Source organism: Acartia tonsa, chromosome 1 (genome assembly GCF_053477335.1).
Source record: "Acartia tonsa isolate MP-2025a chromosome 1, ASM5347733v1, whole genome shotgun sequence".
NCBI lineage: Eukaryota > Metazoa > Arthropoda > Copepoda > Calanoida > Acartiidae > Acartia > Acartia tonsa.
The window spans coordinates 9,144,546-9,168,665 of record NC_137260.1 but is presented as its reverse complement, the minus strand read 5'-3'; the positions used below and the strand labels follow the sequence as shown (position 1 = coordinate 9,168,665).

Below are 24,120 nucleotides of genomic sequence, written 5' to 3'. Positions count from 1 at the left end.
CCCCAAAATTTTTTTAATGGGGTTATTCATCCTTCCTGCTGAGATTTTATAACATCCCCTTCCTCCCATAAAAAATGTTTTGTGGTGGGGGGGGGGGGGAAGGTTAAACTGTTTTTAACCTATTTTTTTTATCATATATCAAAAATATACTATGACACCAGTAGAATCAGACTGCAGAGCCCAAATTTGAATTAAGTCCCCAATAAACTTTTTTTGGGGGATTTAAAAATTAATTTTATATGTTGCTGTGATCATTTTGATGGAAGCAAAAGCATTTTTTAGTTTGGGGTTAAATTGTTTCTTACAGAACAATTTGATGTGATTCAGATTATATCAATACAATAATAAAAACTCTACTCTGTTCGTTGCAAATAATATTTTTCTAAAACAATAATTTATATAGAAGAAATTTAACATTAGAATAAAACATATTATTCTGAAGTCTGAACCAATTAAAAGTCTTGTTTCATTTCAGTTTTTTACAATTCAAAAAAGAGTGTTTTCACAAAGTGACTTATTTCCAATGTAGTTAAATAATGTTTATTTAATTAAAATGAAAAGAATGAAAACTATATACATAAAAGATACATGCTTTTTAAAAATATTTTAAAAAATAAGTTTGAATAATCTTATATTTTATCATATTTGTATATGTGACAAAAAAAAATTTGTTGTATTGCGTAAACGTTTGTTGTCATCTTTCACTATTTAACCCTTTACAGCCAATTTTTTTGTGTTTTAAATAAGTGATGGAAAACAAGCACGATAAAGTTAATTCATTGATATATTGTAAAGAATTAAGTTTTTAATGAATTAATTTAGATGAAATCAAAAGGCCTAATTTTACTCTATACCAGAATACTATATATATGAAGCAAAACACTCTAAAAGCTACGAATTTTACCCAAATAAAAAAAGACCTTTTGCTCTGATCAAAAAAGACCACAGCAACAGTAAAATTAATTTTTAAATCCCCTCAAAAAAGTTTATTGGGGACTTAATTCAAATTTAGGCTCTGCAGTTTAATTCTACTGGTGTCATAGTATATTTTTGATATATGTTTTAAAAATAGGTTAAAAACAGTTTAAATTATCTTCTGTACTTTTTTTTCGAAGATGCTTTCTAGCTCCCTTCCCTTCGGTCATTGCAGGGTGGGGAGAAGGGGTGGGGGAGAAGAGAGGGGGGGAAGATATGGGGGATATAAATGGGAAATAGGGATGGGGAAGAAGGGATAAGGACTAGAAGGCCCATAATCAAATAATCCCATCCCTTAAAACGCCCTTATTTAAAATTAGTATATATAATCAAAATGCCCCCCCCTAAAGCAAAGTGCCCCCCCGGGGCACTTTGATTTAGGGGGGGGCAAAATTTTACAAAATCTTCAAAATGCCCCCCCCTAGACAAAGTGCTTCGCACGCCACTGATACCTAGGAAATGGGGGGAGAGGGCGGGGCTTTAAATGGTGGAGGGGGTTGGGGAATTAAAGGCATACCATTGTGATTTGAATTCATTTTGATACAAGATGGATTTGGGCAATGTTTATCAATTGTGTCACAATAATGGGGGGGGGGGGGGGTTGCTAGAATGACAGCTGTAATGCGAGTGTTGTAACTAAGTTAAACTTTCCTGCTGTAATTATATCAACATATGATTTTTTAAATTTCATTTTCGAGTAACAAAAATAAGTTGTTTATTACACTAGTCCACAAAGTTTTATAATAACGTTTTCTTATTCCTTGGGTTAAAAACTTTGGGGACTTTTATTGAATTTTGATTGTTTGGTTCACTAAGTTGAGTGTCCTAACGTTTCAACTACTAATTGTAATATACAGAAGGGGTAATTTTGTGCATCATAATTGGATATTTACATCAATTTATCGGCCATTGTCTTATCCCTTTAGATCCCTGCTAAAATATATATCCTTTTAATTGTTGTCGTAAGTTCGACCAAAATCACTTATATTGTATGTCAAGTCTATACCTCCAGGTTCAACAGGGGAATGCCACGGCATTCCAAAGGCACATTGCGCGCACCATTAATTGTAACTTTTTCTATTTAAACGGATTTTTCCGGTGTCTTCAAGCAAATTTAATTTTTCAAATATCGCTATATTGAAAGCATAGCTTTAATTTTGTATTTGCTTTTGTTGATATTAGATTTGTTCTATTCCATGTGTATGTCCTGAACGGCTGGTCCGATCGTTTTACAATTTCCATTGAAGTTTTTCATTGGTTCAGCTTACAACAATCCATGCATAAAATATAGACAGAGTAATCTTTTGTGCTTTTTGTCTTTGATTTGTTATAATAAAAAATTCTAAAACCATCCCAAGACTTAAATCCGAAACTGAAACAACCTTAAACCACCACAGGACATTTGTGAAGCTTACCTAAAATAGAGAACCTAATAGGGTCAGTAGTCATTAAGATCCTGAGCTTCAGACAAAAAAAAACCTTACTACTTTAAATAACAGGATACAATCAAAAAAAAAAACAATTTAATAAAATTTTTTATTAATAAAAGTGGTTAAAATAGTTGTTGATAATACAAATGCATAAAAAATATAATACAATCATAAAAACATAACAAAAGTTAAATAACAAAATTCTTATAAAAAGAAGCGTATTAGTTACAACATATAAGGTATCTAAAATATAACCTAAATTATTTTAGGATTAAGAGTAATAATTCATTTTATTAATGCCTCCATGATGTCAGAGTTTGAACTCATTGAAAAAATTTTGGAATAGAATATTAAAAAAATTAGAATATAATTTACATTAGAGGTCTAAAACAAGATTCAAAGTCTAAAAGGGAAAGTGTGAAGCTATTTATTTTGCCTATAAAAATGACGTCATACAATACAAATTACCAATAATAGGCCAGTACACAGATAAATTACCAATGACTAACCAGTATACAATTGAATTGATCAATGGTAGGCCAGTATTACGTCATTTTTATATATATAGAAAGCTTCGAAAAATATATCATCGTATTGTAGTTCAAATACACCAAATTCAAAACGCAGGTTCTTAAGTAGAGTTCAAACTCATATTCCAAGGAGTTGTGATTTGAGATCAATACAAGTTTCAAAAGCAAAATTTTGTACTTTATTGTTAATGCCATAAACAATAAATGCCAAAAAAAAAGTTCTAATAAGATGCCTCAAAAATTAATCAAATTAAAAATGCGTATTAAATAGATAAATTTGATCCTAATAACTTAAGCTAAATTTATAAACAACAAGGATGACAACATCCATAAAAGCGAAGCTCTGAAACGGTATGACAAACGAATATTAACTCTTGTAAAGAGTCAGAACTGAATATACAAAATTTTAATATATAAGTGTTGACAAAATTATACGTAAATTTGTTGCAAAACTTCTTAAATACAGAATAATGTTTAAGGACATACTAACATTTTTAGGACTTGATTATAGAGATGCTTCGCTCAAAATATTGTACCCTATTATAATAGAAATAAAAAAATCCAAAAATCAGATCAATCGGATGATTTTATCACATAAATAATTGTTGTTAAAAAGTAAAAAATGTTTAAAATAGACGTACGGACATTCTGGTAACGATTATAGAGTTGCTACTCTTTCTAAATCGTACCTAACTACTACAGGAATCATCATGCAAAGTGAAATCGACAGGACAATTCTAACATGCCTAAATTAACGAACAAAACTATCCGTTACGGACTGATGGACGGACGGACAGACGGACTGACCGACCCTAATTATAGAAAAGCTTCGCTTTTAAAAATACAAATATTGCAAAGACAAAAAAATCAAAATGTAAGTTTAATGCAAATAACAAAATTGAGAAAAAGTTTTTTTAATAGTTATTTCTCGCATCGTATTATATACGGCTTTCCGCGGATATAGAATGTACAGTTATAAGATTAAAAAAACTGGCTTTAATCTTATGATCGTACATTTTATATTCGTAGAAAGCTGGATATAATGCGATGCTAGACATAGTTTTTTTCGTATGGATGAGAACCGGTTTTTATCCACTGGATTCGAATGAATACGAGAATATTCTTTTTTTATACTAATTTAAATAAACAAGGATAATAGTTTATATTAGTAGCAGAGCAAGACTGAAAATTTTAAAATTAATATTTTAGCCTAATTTATGGTTATAAAATCTACCAAAACATGTAACTCTTCAAATTATATGACAGAAATTAGTCGATTTTGGTTATAACGGCCAGATAACTGAAGTAATTTGATAATAATTATTATAATGATCATTCAAAAAAAAAATATTCTTATACTAAAGTAATATAGATAGCAATAAAAAAATTAGACAGAGAAACAAGACTACAAAAAAACACATTTCATACAAACTTTGACAAAACAAATAATAGCAAAAGTTTATAATGAATATACATAATAATTTACAATATATAACTGGTTCAAAATTAGTCAATGCAAATATCTTTAAAAATTTTCATTGTTTTTGACAATATGAGGGATAATTTAAAGTAAATTTTGTAAAGAAATAAAAAAATTCAATAAAGCCCTGTTTAAAGCACTCTAAAAGTAACTCTGTAATGAGAATTGTTTTTCTTGATTTTTTTGGTTTTCACAAAATTTTGTTTAACTTTTAATAAAATCACTGCATCATGTTGGAGAATAAATTTTTCTCTAACCAATCACCCCCCTGTAGCTCCAAATCCTCTGACTGGATATTCAACTCTTCAGACTGGAGGTTCAGGTTCTCCAGCTGGTTGTCTGACCAGCTCAGCATCAGATCAGGGTCAAGAGCAGTTGAGAAGATATCATTTAGGTCAGGAAGATCATCCCCACCTGTCTGGTGCATTCTACCAGCTGTTTCTTCAATACTGTCGCCTGATTGGTTCGTTGGATCAGATGATATTTCCATGCTCTCACCTGATTGGTTGGTTATATCAGCTGATTCTAGAATACTGTCATCTAATTGGTTGGAATTTCTTGTCGTACCATGTGGAAGAATAAAAATTGGTAAACTACTGCTGCTTTGTTGGTTTCCTGTCAAAATATAAGTTTGTGGCTGTTGGTTTCTAGTAGTAGAGCCGGAAGGCATTGAAATTGTTGTAGTTATACTTGATGCTGACGCTTCTAAAGTATTAGATGATGTTGTAATCATTGATTTATGCAATTTTCGCGGGGAAACAACGGTTATAGGCTTCAATTCAACCGGATAGCTTGAACTTGAAGAAACCGGATAGCTGGAATCCATCAGGATTGAGGTTAAATTTGACTGAGCCGGAATGCTGGATCTTATGATAATTCCAGGTAGAGTGGTGCAGGTTGACCTGCCTCCAGCTGATAAAACAGGATGGGAGGATAAAGTGGGATCTTTGGTGGACCAGGAGTAGGGTGACACGGGTATGCTTCCCCGCATGGCCAACATATTAACCGGCGTGGTAGGGCAAGAATTGCTAGGCGTCGAAATTGGACTTTGTTTAGGGATCAGCAACTCTGGCGAGGTGGGCACACTTTGGGACAACCGCCAACTAGCATCCTCGAAATTACCACTGCGTAAGGCGGAGCTTAGGGTTGCCCCGCCTAGGGCAACAAAACCTGGCGATTTTTTGATGGAATTGGAGCTTGATGTGCGGCGTAGCGCATCTTTAAAATTCTTGTCAATAATCACTCTCTGGTGAAGTCGATTGGGGTTCAGGGACTTTAATACGCCGCGCTGTCCCTGAGATATTGAGATTCCCGACACTTTGTTGGTCCAGGAGGAAGATATGGTTGGAGAGTTCATAGAACTTGAACCCGGAAGGTTAGCCTCACTACTAGCCTCACTCAATTTGCCGCGAGATTTTCGCTTGGCCGCCGGTTTATACTTGTAGTTGGGATATTCCTTAGTGTGCAACTCACGCAGTCGTTCAGATTCGCGGACAAAGGGCTGGCGCTGGTCGTCGGTCAGGTTGTTCCAGCGGCGGCCCAGCTCCTTGGACAGCTGAATGTTCTGGAGCTCGGGACACTCGGCCACCAGCCGCTTGCGCTCGTAGTAGGAGAAGACCATAAAGGCGTTCATGGGCCGCTTCACACGCACTGGGCTGCTCTTACAACTCTGAAATAAAAAATTGAAATTAGTTTTTTTTTCATTTGAAAAAAAAAATAATAATATGAAGAAATATTTTTTCTGAAGAAAAACTGTTTTGCATAACATGTTTCATCAGTCAGGGACAATGGCCGAAAAATTAACCCTTCTGTAAGTTAAAATTATTGATTGAAAAGTACGGACACTCAACTGAATCAACCAATCAAAAAAGTCCCCAAATATGTTAAGCCAACGAATAAGAAAACGTTTTTGTCTCAATTGTCTCCTCTCTCTGGTTAAAAGTACAGTTCCCAAACCTCATCAATTTCCTTTGATTGAAACAATTATTGCATGCCAAAAACAGAATTATTCTGACTTTTTTTAAGTTTCAAAACAGGTTTTCTAATAAGAGTCAAAGGCATTGTGATTAGAGTATAAATTTAGTATTTTAACAGATGTTAGCTTATAATAATTTAAGCTTTAATTATGTGTTAAAATTTCATTTAAAACAATTAGCTACTGATATTAAATGATAATTAATATATATTTTAAAAATATTAATTATCCATTAGGCCTATATTTAACAAGTTGTGAACTTTTTAATAACCCCTTTGTTGCAAAAGGGTTTAAAAAGACATCTGCTCCAAAAAAGTAATTACTCAAAATACAAGAATATTCAAGTGTATAAGAAACACAGCTAAAAATAGTAACAGTACCAAAAAGAACAGTAAAATGTCATACATAAAGAATTTCAGTTTGTAATGTCCTATTGTAAAAAAATAATAAGGTTTTTTTTTGTCTGTACCTTAAGATTTTAATAATAACTAATGTACCGATTAAGTTCTTCATTACAGAAAAGGTTTACATTGACCGCGGAGTGGTTTGAGGCTATTTGATGTTTAGATTAAATTATAGGGATGGTTTTCTGTCCTTCTCTTCAAATATAAAGCCTCTAGTTGCTGAAGGCGCAGCCGTAGGTACAATTTAACAACTTAAAATTTCATACCAACATACAAGCCAATCTTAAATATCAGCTTTGCTCATAATAAAATAGGTATTATATAATTAGACTGCTAGTTATCAACCTCCTAATTGATCATAATTAGAGGGGTCTTTGCACTCATATTAGACCTACGGCCTAACTTGTTGAAACCTAAAAAGAAGACCTATTATCTATGTATGTATATCTATTACCCTCACCAACCAGGGAGGGAGGGGACATTGGGCTGCTTTTTACACTTTAACCAAAAGTTTTATAATGACGTTTTCGTATCCATTTGCTTCCAAATTTGGTAACTTTTATCGAATTTTGATCGGTTGGTAAATTAAGTTGAGTGTCAAAAAGTTTAAACCCCTAAATTAATCTACAAAAGAGTTAATTTTGTGTGTCATCATTGGCGATGTACATTAATTTATCGGCCATCGTCTTATCCCTTCAGATCCCTGCCAACCACCTATTATTTTATAACTAGAGTGGGCAGGTGGTCTCAAAAATATTTTGGCAAAATACATATATATTGCTAATGGTCCTCTTTGAACACTTCAACCCCTAACATCTATGTTATGGCAAAAACAATGTTTTTTTTTTAGGTTAGGTAATAAAGGTTCAGATAGGGCCCTGGGTGGCCAGGGAGGGGACTTTAAACTAAAAATACACCTTACTGGGTCCTAAAGTTTATAAACGTGATTACTCAAACATCGCGTTGGTTTAAAATCTGTGAGTACTTTTATTGTTTTTTCTTGATTTGTTGACTCAAACTAGCAGTGTAAAATCTTTTCAACCAATAACTTTAAACTACAGATTGGGTTATTAAATTATCATGATTTATTTAGCATTGTATTATCCCTTAGATCCCAGTGATAAGGGTCACTTTTTGGTAGATCTTTCTGTAGGGGAAGGAGAAATATTTCGAATCATTTAGAATGTGGAGGGGAGGGTTATGTTTTTTTTCCACTGGCCTTATAGTTGACTCTACTCTTTCTAATATTTTTGCAAGGCAAAGACAAATAATTAAAGTCGTAAAGTTGAATAATAAAAATTTGTTTCGGTCATATTGTACAACAAATTAACAGTACAAAGTTTAATTTAAAGATAAAAAATATTCTTGATTTTGTTTTTAGTATCTATATTTATGCAAATAAAAAGAGTTCTTTTTCAAAGTTTTTAGACTCGGAGAGAGAGTTAATTTCTTTAAAAATCAAGAGTAAAGATATTTGTTTGTTATTTTGAGAGTCAAGAATAATGGAAGTTACTTTATACTTTTTAATAACTATCGGCTGGGCCTAGCATTAGGGGCTCTGTATTTAAAGGCAAAAGAAAGGCTTAAACTAATAAACTATCCCTAAAACCTATGTGAAAGGAGAAATAATTAATTTAGTAGATTTTGAAATGTTGAGACAAAGGAACTTTATTTCATAGTTTTAAGCAATTATTAAGTAAGATAATAAACAATAAATAACAAGTTTAATTTTTCAGGAAAAAAGTCCCATTCCTGAGTGTGATGGGAGGGTAAAGTTAGACACTTTTATGATAAAATAATCTGTGTGCAAATGTGTCGGTTCTTTTATCGCCAGGGAGGGAGGGGACATTGGGCTGTTTATTACACTAGTAACCAAAGTTTTGTTATAACGTTTTCTTTTTTATTTGTTCAATGTAAGTTGAGCGTCCAAAGGTTTTAACAACTAACTGTTATCTTCAGAAGTGATAATTTTGTGTATCATCTTTGGGGATGTATAAAAATTTATCATCCATTGGCTTATCCCTTTACATCCCTGCGTTTCTGCAGTGATTGCGCTATAAAACCCTAAAATTAATTAGGGCGCTGATTAATTTTATTTTGGGTATTTCAAACAATCAGATTAACATACTTTTTAATAAAAGAAAATACACAATAAAACTAGGTGGTTAAGGCTCAGGTTATTACAATCGCAATTTCCAGCACTTTAAAAATTATTCAACTTATTTTTGCAGCTTATTAGCATAGTAAACGGCCGAATTTGATGGACTGCTGCTAATCTCTGATTATTTTTTATACTGCTTTTTTAAAGAGTTGGATAAAAAAGACACTCTTATAAGATTTGCATTTGTTATATTATCATTGTTATATACAAAGTTGGTCTCATAGATTATCAGAGTAGATTTTAGTCTTAACATCATTTTTTGAGATTTGTAAACCAGACTTTTTTAAAGCGAAACTTTTCTATAATTAGGATAGGTCCGTCTGACCCTCCGAAACGATTAGCTCTTTTCGTTGATATAAATAGGTTAGAATTATCCTATTGATTTCAATTATTTAGTACTGACACTCTACAAGAGTTTAAATTCGTTTGTCCTACCGTTTCATTGATTCGCTTTTATGGATTTTATCGTCCTTTTTCATTTTAGAATAAGTTAGCGTCAAAAAGATATTTAATTAACAAAATTTTTATATGTACTTTCTAAATTCTAAAGTTCTGTACAAACGTTTAAAATAATTCTGACAGGCCTAAAAAAATGTACCACCATGTTGTAATAAAAGAGCAATTTAGGTCGTTCACCCTACTTTAGTTATAAGGGGCCCAAGTTCAATAACACGGAGACGGGCGGTTATTTAGGAATGGACCATTTATCTAAAATTGTTTCTCTTTTACCGGCTGTTCTTATTCACACGAGACAAATATTGTTTTTTTTGAGAAATAAAATATAATAATGTGTTAATTTTTAGGGGGAAATAAATCTTACGACTTTTTGATATAGGATACTTTTTCTCTCATATGTTGGCTTAAAAGATTTTTGGGACTTTTATTAAATTTTGGTTGGTTGGATCAAACTATCAGGGTCAAAACTTTTGGACCCATCGTTTAAATCTACAGAGGGAGCCCTTTTGATGTTCACCATTTAATATATGCAAGGTACATCAATTATTTAGATATTGGTGTAATTTTGAAAATGTTATAAAAATTCCGCCCATCCCAGCATACCATCATCTTTTGACTTTGAATTACCAACCATCTCTCTCTCTCTCTCTCTCTCTCTCTCTCTCTCTCTCTCTCTCTCTCTCTCTCTCTCTCTCTCTCTCTCTCTCTCTCGCTATCTCTTTGTAACTAGGCCTTTTTCCTTTCTTTGTCCGACCATGATATACCCCTTGCCTTATGCTTAGCTAATAATAGGCCTATTTACTTTTGGGGGAAAAGGGGGATAAATATTTCTGCCATGAAGCTAACTATTTTTTTAGCAAACTTTTTCAATTTTATAACGCGTATAATAACGCAAAGAAGGAATTCAAAAGTACGCAAAAAAAAGTATCAATTCAATCGGAAAAAATTGCTTTCTGGGATATTGTGAAAATTATAAATGGCCCTAACTAAATTTTATAGAGTCGTTCAAAATAAAAAATCTTTTTGACAAAACTTCAGCATTTTTATGGCATCAGAATCTAGAATTTATATTTAAAAAAATAAATGTGAAAATTTTGTGCTGTTTTATTCGCTAACTTTTCATATTGCTTGTTCTTTTATAACCCCGGGCTATATCATTTTTATAAAAAATGGGAGTGGCACCCTCCCATCCCCGCCCCATCCCTTTCCTGCTACATCTGTGGTTATTAATGGGGGGTAAAGTAATAATGCTATGGGGTAAAGGATTGCGCAATTTTTAAAAATTTCAAATTACAAGTGTCATCGCACCTAGTCTCTGTGGTTTTAACCAATACTCAATTTTTTTGTCTAAAAAAAAGAAATATTGTTGTTAAATGGGAAGTTTTTTTATAGTGCCTATAAAAAGACGCCATATTGGCCTACTATTGGTCAATTAAAATGTATACTGGCCTGCCATTAGTAATTTAGTCTGTGTACTGGCCTATGATTGGTGATTTGTATTGTATGTCGTTTTTTTTATAGGCACTATAAACAACTTCTTGAATGGAATTTGTAAATTTGTAAATTTTTGGCGTTAACTACTCTTCCCTTCTATTGAAAATTTATTAGTCCAGCTGTTTTCGAGATCTTAAAGAACTATCACACATATCCAGTTACATTTGCTACTATATAGGATTGCCTTTTGCTCCTAATGCCCAAGCTTATTAGCATTTTGTGGCAAATTTTCTGATTCCATATTTTCTGTGTTAAAATAAGCGGAAGAATCATTAGTTATGGGGGGCTGCGCTACATTTAGGTTTTTATTTTTTAGAAGTTTTTTTTACATGCAAAACATGTTCTAGTATGCTTTGATTATTAAACTTCGGAATGATATTTTTTTTGAGCTTATAGGAGCAAGATCTAGCCAAAAGTCTCTGGTAATCCAGGAATAAAAAGGAATAAGACAGTGGCCAATAAGTTGATGTATATTTCCAATGATGATGCACAAAATTACACCTTCTGTAGATTACAATTAGTGGTTGAAACGTTCGAACACTCAACTTAATTTACCAACCAATCAAAATGCAATAATAGTTCACAGTGAATAAGAAAACGTTAGTATAAAACTTTGTGGACTAGTGTAATAAATAGCCCATTGCCCACTCCTAAAGAATCAATCAATTTTGATGTATGGCAGACGTTAGGACATATCTTAGTTTAAGAGTGGCCACGTTACTAAAATATTAACCATATTTTTTGTACATCTGTCTATCTGATCTTTAGTGTATAAGTTTAAGCGTGGTTAATTTGTGTTTTGTTCATAATTATGCTTGGAGACAATAATAGATAATAACCATAATCAATTCATAACAGCTTCTGGCAAAACTCTATGTATAAAAAGTTATCCTTTCTCTAAATCATTATGAGTCAGGTCTACCCTCCCAAATTATATGGTCCCTAAAAAATTAAAAATATGTGTTGACCCATAAAATTTTGTATACTTTTTATGAAATGCTGGTTGGTTGTTACAAACTAGAATTGTTCATACTTGTTCAACCATTAGATAAACATCAATTTAGTTTTATCCCTTAAGATTTCTAGATTTTGGCTTTATTTATGACTTAGCTTGAATAGTGAGACTGTAATGAATTGATTTTGACATCGGGTCACATGGTTTATGAGGCTGGCAGAAATTTTTCGCCCGAGGCAGCTCTAATTATATTTGGCTTTTTTTCTACTCTTGTTTATTTTTACTAAATTGATACAGTTTGATGTCGTTATTATTTGTTTTTTTCAGACGTACTTTAATTTATTGTTTTTCTATGAAAGTTAAAACAAAATATTATAAACATTATAAACAATGTTAAAAAAATATGAATTTTACTTATTTACTCAGACATTACAAATTGATTCGAGCATGTTTTCTCTCTTTAGATGTTAATGTAATATTTTTTTATCAAATAATATATTTATTTTTCATGAAGTATAGAAGAAATGAGGAAAAAAGGAGAATAAACAAATCAGGATTTTGAGAAAATAAGGATTTGAACGCTCGGAGAGAAAGAGACAGAAATCTAAAAGGATAATGTGTGAGAAGAGAAAGACATAGAAAATCGATAACAATATTGAGAGAGAGAGAGAGAGAGAGAGAGAAAGAAGAAGATAGATATGTAGATAGATATATAGAGAAAGAGAAAGGTTTATTACAAAAGCCATAAAAATGCAAGAGAGGGTTTTAGTTACAAACCACTTTTATATCGGCAGATATATGTGTAACGGAAATGGATTTTGTACCTGAAGAATTTTTCTCTTTCTAGCAATCGGTCTTAAAATGACATTATGCTAATTAATTTTTATTGGCAAAAAATTTGAAAAGAATTTATTTTTCTTGATTTATCATATCTCTGTATCCCTGACATATTCATAAAGTAATCAAGAATAAAAAGGTGGGGGGTCATACCCAGAGTTCTAAATGGATACGACAATGGCCGATAAATTGATACAAATATACCCCTTCTGTAGATTACAATTAGTAGTTGAAACGTTCGAACACTCAACTAAATGAATCAACCAATCAAAATTTGTGTAATAGGCAACCCAATGTCCTCTCCCTCCCTTGGTCATAACAGTTCAATGGCCAGGGACAGGTACTTATATTTAGTATTTTAATCATGTAACAATTGTGCAAAATTAATATTTTTTCTGCAGATCACATACCCCAGAATATTTAAATCCTTATAATAAAGTAACAGGATTTGTTTGTCTGTACCGAAGGATCTCGCTAACCGCTGAACCGATCGGGTTCTCCTTGACAAGGTAGCTTCTCATAGGTCCCGGGAAGGTTTATAACTATTTTGGAGAAGGGTACCACCACCCTCCCCAGAAAAATCGACAAAATAAAAATAAATAAAAACGCCGCCCTTTGGAAATCTTTGCAATTAGCTGAAAACATAACTAACACCATCTATCGGTGAAAAAATATTTTTGGTAAATAGCTGATTTTAAAATAGGTTGAAAGAAAAAATTTTACGTGTCCCTAGAGGCCTTCTAGGAACGTAGCCGCTAGTGACAAATAAATTAACAAGCTAAAAAAGTTAATAACTTTAATAAGCATTTTAATTTTTGGATAGGCATTATCAAAAAAAAATGTCAAGGAGGTTGGTCAGGTTTTTACTTTTAAACATTTCTGCTAAATTTCGTTTAATTCAATAGAATACTGTATAGATTTGATGAATAAAACATACCTGAAATTATTAAAGAGTGGTTAGAATGTCATATTTTATTTATCTTACTATTTCTATGATCTTAAATAAAAGTATCATAAAATTATAATATCTAATCATTCCTCCATTACTGATATCTCAAGTTACAAAAGCCCGGGTATTAATTATTAGTACACGGTGTTTTAGAAAAAACTGCGTTTTCCGTTTTTCTGACACAACAAGAAGGAATACAGAAAAAACGATAATATGTCCTTATTCTCTGTAAAAAAGTACATCAAATTTATAACAGGTGTTTTTCATTATCTCTAAAAATACGGCCTCTATGACAGGTACATAGTTTCCAAAAATGCTTTATGTGAAAAATGTTGTGCAAGAAAAATTAAAATAACTCTTCTATTATGTATAAAAAAATCGTAGAATTTCAATATTAATTTAGAAAAAGGTATAAGAAAAGTACCTTAATGAGTTTTAAAGGTGAAATGCTTTTTAGCTCCTCACAAAAACATTTTTAAGAAACTGCAATTTATCATTTTTTCACATTTCCTGATTGTGATGCATTTGCAGTAAAAGAATCTTCTTTAATAACGTAGGTTATAGTAAAATGAAAAAAACTCCTTTTTATTTGACAAAAAATCTCTAAAGACAAAAAAGTTATTGAAGTTTGAATTTTTTTATTAAAGCATTTAATTACAAATTATGGATAAATTATGAGTTTAAATCTTAACCTGTCAATCAAATTAAAGGATTATAGGAATAAATGAGGGGTGGGGATTTACGAACATGAGCAATTTTTAAGGTCATGTTTCTTAAGTATACAAAAAGAAAAACTGAATATTTGTTTTCAGTGAGGGAATTTTTAATGAAATTTTTAGTGTAATTGGTAAAAAATTGTATTGGCCGTATTAAGATTTTGTTTTCAAGTGAATAAATTTTTGAAAACCAACCTTAAGGCACAAAATTCTACCAGAAAAAAGCACCATACGTATCTTTAGAAATATTTATGCTTTAAAATGCGCCGTTATTTTCAGAGATATTAAAAAACACCTGTAACAATTTCGATGCATATTTTTTATAGAGAATATTGACATATAATTATTTTTTTTGTACTCCTAATGGTTGTTTCCCAAATTTGGAAAACGCAGTTTTTTCTGAAACGCCCTGTATAAAACTATCTGTCTATCAATCCCTCCATTCCTGATAACTTAAGGTACAAAAGCCCGGGTAATATATAGTTGTATTATATATATACTAGTGGCTACGCCCCTAGAGGCCTCTAGGGAAACATGAATGGGGGGTGGGGGCGGTTAAAAAAATAGTTAAAAACCTTCCCTGGACCTATAAGAAGCTTCACTGTTAAGGAGAACCATATCAGTTCAGCGGTTAGAGAGATCCTTCGTTACAGACAAAAGAAGCTTAATACTTTATATAATAGGATATTATAGTTGTTTATATAACTATCTGTCTATCAATCCCTCCATTCCTGATATCTTAAGTTACAAAAACCCGGGTAATAATTCTTTATATATAACTACTATCTGTCTATCTATCCCTTCATTCCTGATATCTTAAGTTACAAAAGCCCGGGTAATAATTCTTTATATATAACTAAAGGGTGAGCAAAAAAAATGCGTACCTTTTTAAAATTCAAATTGCGCGGCTTGTGTTAATAGTAGAAAAATGTTACGCATGCCGTTAGAACCGCTAAGAAGTCTATTTCTTGGAAATATAAGAACGATTCCTGTGCTACGCATAGTTTAGGAGCTACATGTTAAAATGTCCCAACTGATGTAAAACTTGACTTGCGAGTAAATTTTAAAATATAACTAAAAATTAGAGAAGATATTTTGCAAAAAGAGATGCCTACCTTTTTTAATTTCAAATTGCGCGGCTTGTAGTAATAGTAGAAAAATGTTACGCACACCTTTAGAACCGTTATGAACTGTATTTTTTGGAAATATAAGAACGGTTCCTGTGCTACAAATAATCTAGGAGCCAGAAGGTAAAATGTCCCAAAATTTACTCGCAAGTCAAGTTTTAAGTCAGTTGGGACATTTTAACACGTAGCTCCTAAACTATGCGTAGCACAGGAATCGTTTTTATATTTCCTAAAAATAGACTTCTTAGCGGTTCTAACGGTATGCGTTGTATTTTTCTACTATTAACACAAGCCGCGCAATTTTAATTTTAAAAAGGTACGCATTTTTTTTTACTCACCCTTTATTATCCGTCTATCAATCCCTCTATTCCTGATATCTTAAGGTACAAAAGCTGGGATAATAATCCTTTTACTCGATTTTATCCATATAACTTCGTAAAATATAACTATCTGTCTATCAATCTCTCTATTCCTGATATCTTAAGTTTCAAAAACCCGGGTAATAATTCTTTATATATAACTATTATCTGTCTATCAATCCCTCTATTCCTGATATCTTAAGTTACAAAAACCCGGGTAATAATTCTTTATATATAACTATTATCTGTCTATCAATCCCTCTATTCCTGATATCTTAAGTTACAAAAACCCGGGTAATAATTCTTTATATATAACTATTATCTATCTATCAATCCCTCCATTCCTGATATCTTGAGGTACAAAAACCCGGGTAATAATTCTTTATAAATAACTATTATCTGTCTATCAATCCCTCTATTCCTGATATCTTAAGGTACAAAACCAGTAGTAATAATTATTATTATATAACTATCTGTCTACCAATCCCCCCATTCCTGATATCTTAACTTACAAAAGCCAGGGGTAATAATTCTTTGGATAAAGGGAGAAAGGGTTAAATAACTGTATCTCCCCATCGCAACCGTCTTGTGCAACCTTCCTATTGGGTCATTGAAAATCAACCAATGATGTCGATTTTATTAACACAGCCAAGTAGCAGAAAGGGTCTTTGAAAAAGGAAGGGAGGTAGTTGTCAGTACATACATATATACTATAGATCTGTTGATATAACTATCTGTCTATCAATCCCTCCATTCCTGATATCTTAAGGTACAAAAACCCGGGTAATAATTCTTTATATATACTATCTGTCTATCAATCCCTCTATTCCTGATATCTTAAGTTACAAAAACCCGGGTAATAATTCTTTATATATAACTATTATCTGTCTATCTATCCCTTCATTCCTGATATCTTAAGGTACAGAAGCCTGGGTAAAAATCAGGGATCTAAAGGGATAAGACAATTTCCAATGTATTGATGTATATTACATCCCCAATGATGATATAAAAACTACCCCTTCTATAAATTATTATTAGTGGTTGAAACGTATGGACAATCAACTTAAAGAACCAACCAATCAAAAGTCAATAAAGTCCCAAACCTTTGGGGACTAGTGTAATAAAGAGCTCAATTACCTCCCTCAATGGTAATAATCCTTTGGGTAATAACCCGCTAATCACTTCTTTTGTAATGTAATTTTACAAGCCTATACAATGCAGAGTGAGAAATTTGAATCAATCATAGTGAAGTAAGGCTACTTTAGAATTCGAGTTTTCCATCCTTGTAATTTTAAATTTCGTCCTTGTTTATAAAACAGACTTTGATTTGACTTGATATAGACTAAATTGAATGTGCTATCAAAGAAATTGTTATTTATAGGGGTTTTTCTTCAAAACCTGCCGGATTTTTCATTTTTTTAGATTCTAATGTGTTACTTTATGTTTTTACTAGCGGCTTCGCCACAAGAGATGGTAAAAAAAGTGTAAGGTGAAATTTGTAAAAAAAAAATAATAAGAAGGACCAAGGAAATCTTCTACAAAGGAAATATTCCACAAAGGAAATCTTCTACAAAGGAAATATTCCACAAAGGAAATCTTCTACAAAGGACCAAGGATATTTCTTACAAAAAAAAAAAAAAAAAAAAAAAAAAATGGGGGAGATTTTTTTGTTTTTGGGGGGGTTGGGGGTGTCCCACCCCCCAAGAAAATAGCTTAAAACCACCACAGGACCAATAGGTATATACCCTGAAGAGTAGAATTCAATCGGTTCAGTGGTTACCGAGATCTTAAGGGACAGACGGACAGACATCGTTCTACTTTGTATTATAGATTGTTCATTTTTTTCTGTGCTACTTGTGAAATGTTGTTCTCTTTTACTTTTTTCATCAAAACGTTTTATAGACACGTTCTCCCATCTGTTAAATTAAAAGTTTGAGACTTTTATTAAATTTCATAGAATTGGTAATTTTGTTTTTCATAATTTGAGGTGCACATCAATGTATTGTATTAGTTCACTTTATTCAATTCAAAGTTCTCACTGAAATAAAGAAAAGCAAGGCACACGTTGGCAAAATATTCAATAACTTTCATTTACCCACCAAGAAGATTTTCTATCAGGGTTCTAAAGGGATAAGACAATGGCTGAGAAATTATTGTACATCCCCAATGATTTTACACAAGATTACCTCTTCTGAAGATTACAGTTAGTGGTGGAACCTTTCAAAATTCAAAGTTGTTAAGGCAACGAATAAGAAAACGTTATTGTAAAACTTTGGGGACTATTGTAATAACCAGTCCAATGTCCCCTTACTCCCTGATTTTCTATACAATATAACTATTAAGAATATTTATTGAGTTTAACAATAATATGCAAATTAGGTCAAATAAGTCTTTGAATTTTATAAATTGATAGATTTTTCTTGAAGATTGTTTAAATGTTCAGGATAAGTAACTAAAAGAAAAACTATTCTACCAGCAACTTTTCTGCATATTGAAAAGAATATTTTTTGTTAATGAAAAATGAAGCATGCAAGAGGCAAAATAATCAAAAAGGGGGGTGGGGCGGGTAGGTTCTTTTTATACTTTTGAAATAAGCTGGAAAGCTAAAACTTCATAAATAGCCTCAGATATAAGAAAACGAAATTCAAATTTGCGATATATTAACAGTTAAAAATAAGATATTGATATCTATTTCAATTAGGGTACCTACTAATTGTTTTTGTAAGCTATATATGACTTTTTAGCTTTCTGGTATGTTTCTTAATGTACAAAATACATGCTATACTATAAAGTTTTGACTTTCAGATAAGTATGACAAAATATGTGAAAAAAACTTCCATACATAAAAAAAGTATTAGAGTAGTGATATTCTATGCTATAAAATATGTTATGTTATGAATCATGTATTGTAAATTATATGACTAATAAACTGAGGAATAATTGGGTGTAGCAATTTTGGTTGGGTATAATGCGTTTTTATACATTAGCAAAGATTCTCTTTAATAACCCCAGCTAAAATGATCTCTTATTTAAAAACATTTTAATATTTTCTATTTCTAGTTTCTGGCATTCAAACTAGATTTTACATATATATTAAAATATTTATTCAATTCGACCCCTTGGGGATATCAAAAATTGAATTAAATTTTCTACATTTTCTATCCGCTAAAAGCTGTCTATAAAAGATGTAATAAATAACTATAACTTTAGAGTTATATTATATTCAGAAAACTGATAAATCAAATCTTTTTACAAAATAATTGCCGCGCTTCTAACTAACTCAATGGTACTTGTTTTTTCTAAACTGAATGTCTGTGACAAAAATATTCTCACGCTTATGGCTTTGAAAAAAAGTTTATGAATGGGTGACACTGCCATTTGCAGGGATCTAAAGGGAAAAGACAATGGCCGATATATTGATGTACATCCCCAATGATGATACACAATGATCATGTAGATTACCATGATTGAGACGTTTGAACACTCAACGTGATAAACTACCAATCAAAATCAAGTCCCCAAAGTTGTCAAGCCAACAAATAGAGAAAACGTATTATAAATCTTTGGAGACTAGTATAATAAATAGCCAAATGTTCCCTCTCTCCCTGGTGACACTGGCATTTGTTGGATTCAAGCGTTTACATCGTTAAACTAGGTGTAAGATGGATAGCATTAATAAATAATTACCAAAAAGTTTTTTGGTTGGATTCATAAATGTGCTAAACAACCAAAAATAAATTATATTACTTGCCATTAGTTTAAAACTAAAAAGTATTAACAGCAATGTGTTTGTAATTGTATATCAGACAATGCAACCCTTGTCTACTCTTATGTTTACTACAGCTACTAAAGGTAGAATTTTATATAATTATAAGATTTTGGGGGATTAATACTGCTGTATCCATGAAAAACTTTCTGCAAATTGATTTTTTTTTACTTTTTCGCAAAAAAAAAACACCATGATGAATATGATGTCATATAAAAAGTATATGTAGATTGTGTCTTTTTAACAAAGCCTCATTTCCCATCAATGATAAAGAATCTGATAGAAAGGAAATCAAATAAAATCTGAGGTGGATTCTTAAGTAAAATTTGGGTCGCTGCTCGCTGGTGAGGCAAAATTGTTTATATGAAATATCCTCCATAATCACATAAAAAATCTACAAAAATCAATTAAAATCCTATGTTAATAACTCTTCTATGATTTTATTTAATTATTGTAGATTTTTTATGTGATTTTAGAGGATTTTTCACACAAACAATTTTGCCTCGCCAGCGAGCAGCGACCCAATTTTTAAAAAAGAATTTACCTCTGGATTAAGCAAATACTCATATTAACGCTAATTCATAACTAAAATTGTGCTTAATAAAAAAGTAAAAATATTTAATCTATGATTGAAATGTAAATGCGGGAAGGGGAAGGAAGAAAAATATTCAATTTCGCAAATATGCCACTAAGGAATGTTTTATATAATCCTTTTTAGTAGCGGAGCTACTCTATATCTTTATTATTCTTTATTACTATTAAAAACATATATATACCAGGTAACTATGTTCCAATAACTTATATCTTTTTAATTTTACACTTATGTTACTACAATTACAGTATAGAAGTAAACAATGCATCATTAGTTTTTGCGATTCTTATTTTTTGTTTTGAATTCAATTATTCTTGTTTAGTGGAAAAAGTTTGAAAAATAGATTGAAAAATATGTATTATGTATTAATGTGAATAAAAACTGACATATTTTGCCTGATTTAATTTAAATTGGGGTTCCATGTTTACATTGAAGCCATACAAAGTGCCTAAAAAAAATCAGCCATGTGACGTCATAAAAATGAGGGATAATCCTTCTCTTTTTTAGGGGCTTTCTTTTCCACTTTTCCTGTAATCCCTTATTTTTATGACGTCACATTGCTGTTTTTTTTTTGTAAAGCTTCCTTATTAAAGTACAGTATTATGCAGCAAAAAAAACAATTAATTGTGCCCCAAATGGATGAAGACGTATTAGGTTTGCATAAATAAAATATTCTTCACTGCTTTTGGATTAAATTTAGGCAAAATTGGACTTAAACTTGCCTATAATTACTGAAAACAGTAAATAGTAGCAGCTACATAAGTTATCTATGTTTCTAATATTCCTTATTTTAAGGTTGAATAAATTCTTTGTTCATTTTAATATAAATATATTATATAGACCTAATATACCCATTAAAAACTTTTGCATGGATAAGATATTAGGTAAATCATACCTAAAATATTTTTTTAATGCAAAGCAAATCGTTAAGTTTAATATTTTAATTTGTTCGTTTACAACAATGCGAACAGAATGAAAAGGCATTGGTAAGTTAATACAAAAAACCCGAAAAATTAATCATAAAGTTTTATAACAAAAATAATTTTACTGAAATAAATTAAATCAATGATTTAATATACTAAAAAATAACTATGAATTGTTTAATAAATCCCCTTTTTAATTATTCCCTTAATTCTTTTATTTTTGTTAACATTGTATCTCTGGGCAAATTTCTATAGAGCTGGGTTGATTAATTGAATTTGCCTTTAGGAACTAAATTTGCTGGATGTTAATTATGAACAGAAAACTTTATTTACAGGGATAAAGGGAAAAGTAATAAAGGGAAAAAATTCTTATACATTTTTGTTGAAAATTTTGCTACTAAATTTTAAATATCTTATATAATAAAGTGCTTTATAAAGGTTCTGGGCTTATTTTGTAAGTCAACTATTCTTCCCCCTAAATTTAAGAAAAAATATAGGATGGTATCAGGGGCGTCCAAGCTTTTTTTTTTTTTTTTGGGGGGGGGGGTAATTTTTTTTTAAGGACGGGGGGGGGGGGGTAATCACCCCTTCCCCCCTCACGTCCTTGGATGGTATTAAATATAAAATATTAGGTTGCTAAATAAAAAAATCCGCATTTTAAGGTTCATCAATTTAATTTCTTTTTACACAAAAATATTTGATTTCTAAGAAAGTCTTGCTGATAAAGTATTTCTATACAAAAGATCTATGTGCATGTAATATTCTGATTCTATTCCCCTTTTTATTAATTAAGATCTCAAAAATAGCACAACTTATAACAATAGCTACTTAAATTTAACCTAAATTTGATTAATTTCCAATTATTCTGCTAATTTAAGATTGAAATTACTATTTGTAAATTATGCCTACGAGGCATTATTTAGAGGATAATAAACTTGATGCCCTGTTAATCTTGAAGTATTCTATTGACACCTTATTTAGGATTTATATCGACATTGTGCTGCTTAAGATAAATTGATCACAAATGATATTTTATGTCGACTAACATTAGACATATTAGTCAGAGAGAGGGGAAATGGGCTGTTTGTTACACTAGTTCACCAAGTTCTATAATAACGTGCTCTTATTCGTTAGCTGGACAACTTTGGGGACTTTTAATGAATTTTAATTTGGTGGGCACATTAAGTTGATTGTCCAAAGGTTTCAAACACCAATTGTAATCTAGAGAAGAGTTAATTATATAATCCTTGGGGAGGTACATATCGGTTATTGTCTTATCCCTTTAGATCCCTAGATTTTACTACTAAGTAATCATGTCTTCTTCTTAAATCTATCAAATTAATAACACACATTTGGTCTTATATTGATATAATAACAGCCCTAGGGTTTTATAGGGTACATATACTTTCAAAATTTGATTAAATAATTAGGTAGATTAAATTTTAAAATTAGGTTTGATCTAATCTTTTGAAATGAAATATTTATAATTCATCCTTTTTATTCGACTTCTCCTTTTTAATTTTTTTAAATAGTTTTTTTTATAATTAAACAAGAATGACAACGTCCATAAGTATTGAAGCAACTATAATTATAAACTATGAAGGTTGATAAGGTAAATAGTCAAAGGTCATACGTCTGGAAAGTGTTTAAAGAAACTTGAAAATCATATCTCATCCCAAGAAAATGGCATTTTCAATGTAATCCACGCCCTTACCTCATCCCCTCCCTTCTTACGAAATGACCAATAAATGATGTCCATAATAGCAAGCTAAATTGACATCAATTTTTCCCCTGTCATAATATCAATGCATGTTTTATATACATTCCTAAACTGTACTTCGAGCGTTTTTTTCTTTAATTTATAGTAAAATCTATATCAATCCTGTTTTCTGAATAATTTAGACAGCCCCGGCAGGGAAGAAGAGGACATTAGACTATTTATTGCATTAATCCCCTAAAGTTTTATAATACCGTTTTCTTATCCGTATGCTCATCAACTGTGGAGACTTTTATAATTTTTGTTCAATAAGTTGAGCGTTGAAACGTTTCAACCACTAATTGTAATCTACAGAAGGGTTAACTTTGTATATTATCATTGGAGATGCATATCAGTTTATCGTCAATGTCTTATCCCTATAGATCCCTGCTGCCCCGGGCTCTCAGGCCTTTGAACTTGCTTGCCAATAATATCTGAGACATCATTTTTTATATTTTTTTGACATCCATTTACATGGGGCCTCTAATTTTCGGTGTCCTTTCATTGTAGCAAAATATTTAGTTAATTTTAGAATATAATACGCAAATATCTGTTAAGTTTTAGACGATTTCAAGTTCAAGCTTTCAACAATTTGAACCATTATTGTTCGGTATGTTATTCTTTTACCGAAATCTTAGAAACATCCTAATGTTAGTTACATTGTCGACTCATATTACAGGCATACTAACATCTTGAAAATATGTAAGCTTTCAACCCTTCTACAGTATAAGTATAATTTTAATATACAATAGTCGACAAAACTATGTCATTTTTTATCTACCCAATATTTAAGGGTAAAACATGGTTAAATTATTAGAATATATGTTTGGTAATTTTATTTTCGTTGTATTCGTTAAGCAAAACAGGCTGTTTTGCAGATCTGAAAGCACACCTTAATATTGTGCTGCCAATTTCTGTGGAATCAAATTCGACAGTGAAAATAAAGATATAGAAGAAATGGTTGATATAACAAGATCAATTATATCCATCAGAAGATAAACACTTTTAAAAGATCTTTCCCATGTGCACACAATTGCACTTTTCTTTTGAGATAGAAAAACGTCCAAGGGGGGGGGGGGATATCCCACCCCAAACAAATATTACTCAAAAAATATTTTTTTTTTTTGGGTGGGGGGGGAGGGGTACACTATTGATATTTTAAAGCTTAGACGTCTATGGGAGTTAGGTCAAATTTATGGTAGGTAAATATACCTATTAATGTATAAATTAGGCAA

General features: G+C 31.3%; 2 protein-coding genes across 2 annotated transcripts in view; both read right to left on the bottom strand.

Annotated features, from left to right (window-relative positions):
• LOC145312473 (uncharacterized) overlaps positions 1-24,120 on the bottom strand; it is a 396,718-nt gene that overhangs the window by 156,149 nt on the left and 216,449 nt on the right. The window lies entirely within an intron of this gene.
• Positions 4,070-24,120, bottom strand: part of LOC145311949 (uncharacterized) — a 135,924-nt gene continuing 115,873 nt past the window's right edge. The window contains exon 3 of the mRNA XM_080151022.1: positions 4,070-6,084. Coding sequence (XP_080007148.1) covers positions 4,636-6,084 — 1,449 coding nt within the window. The 3' untranslated portion in view covers positions 4,070-4,635. The remainder of the gene's footprint in view (positions 6,085-24,120) is intronic.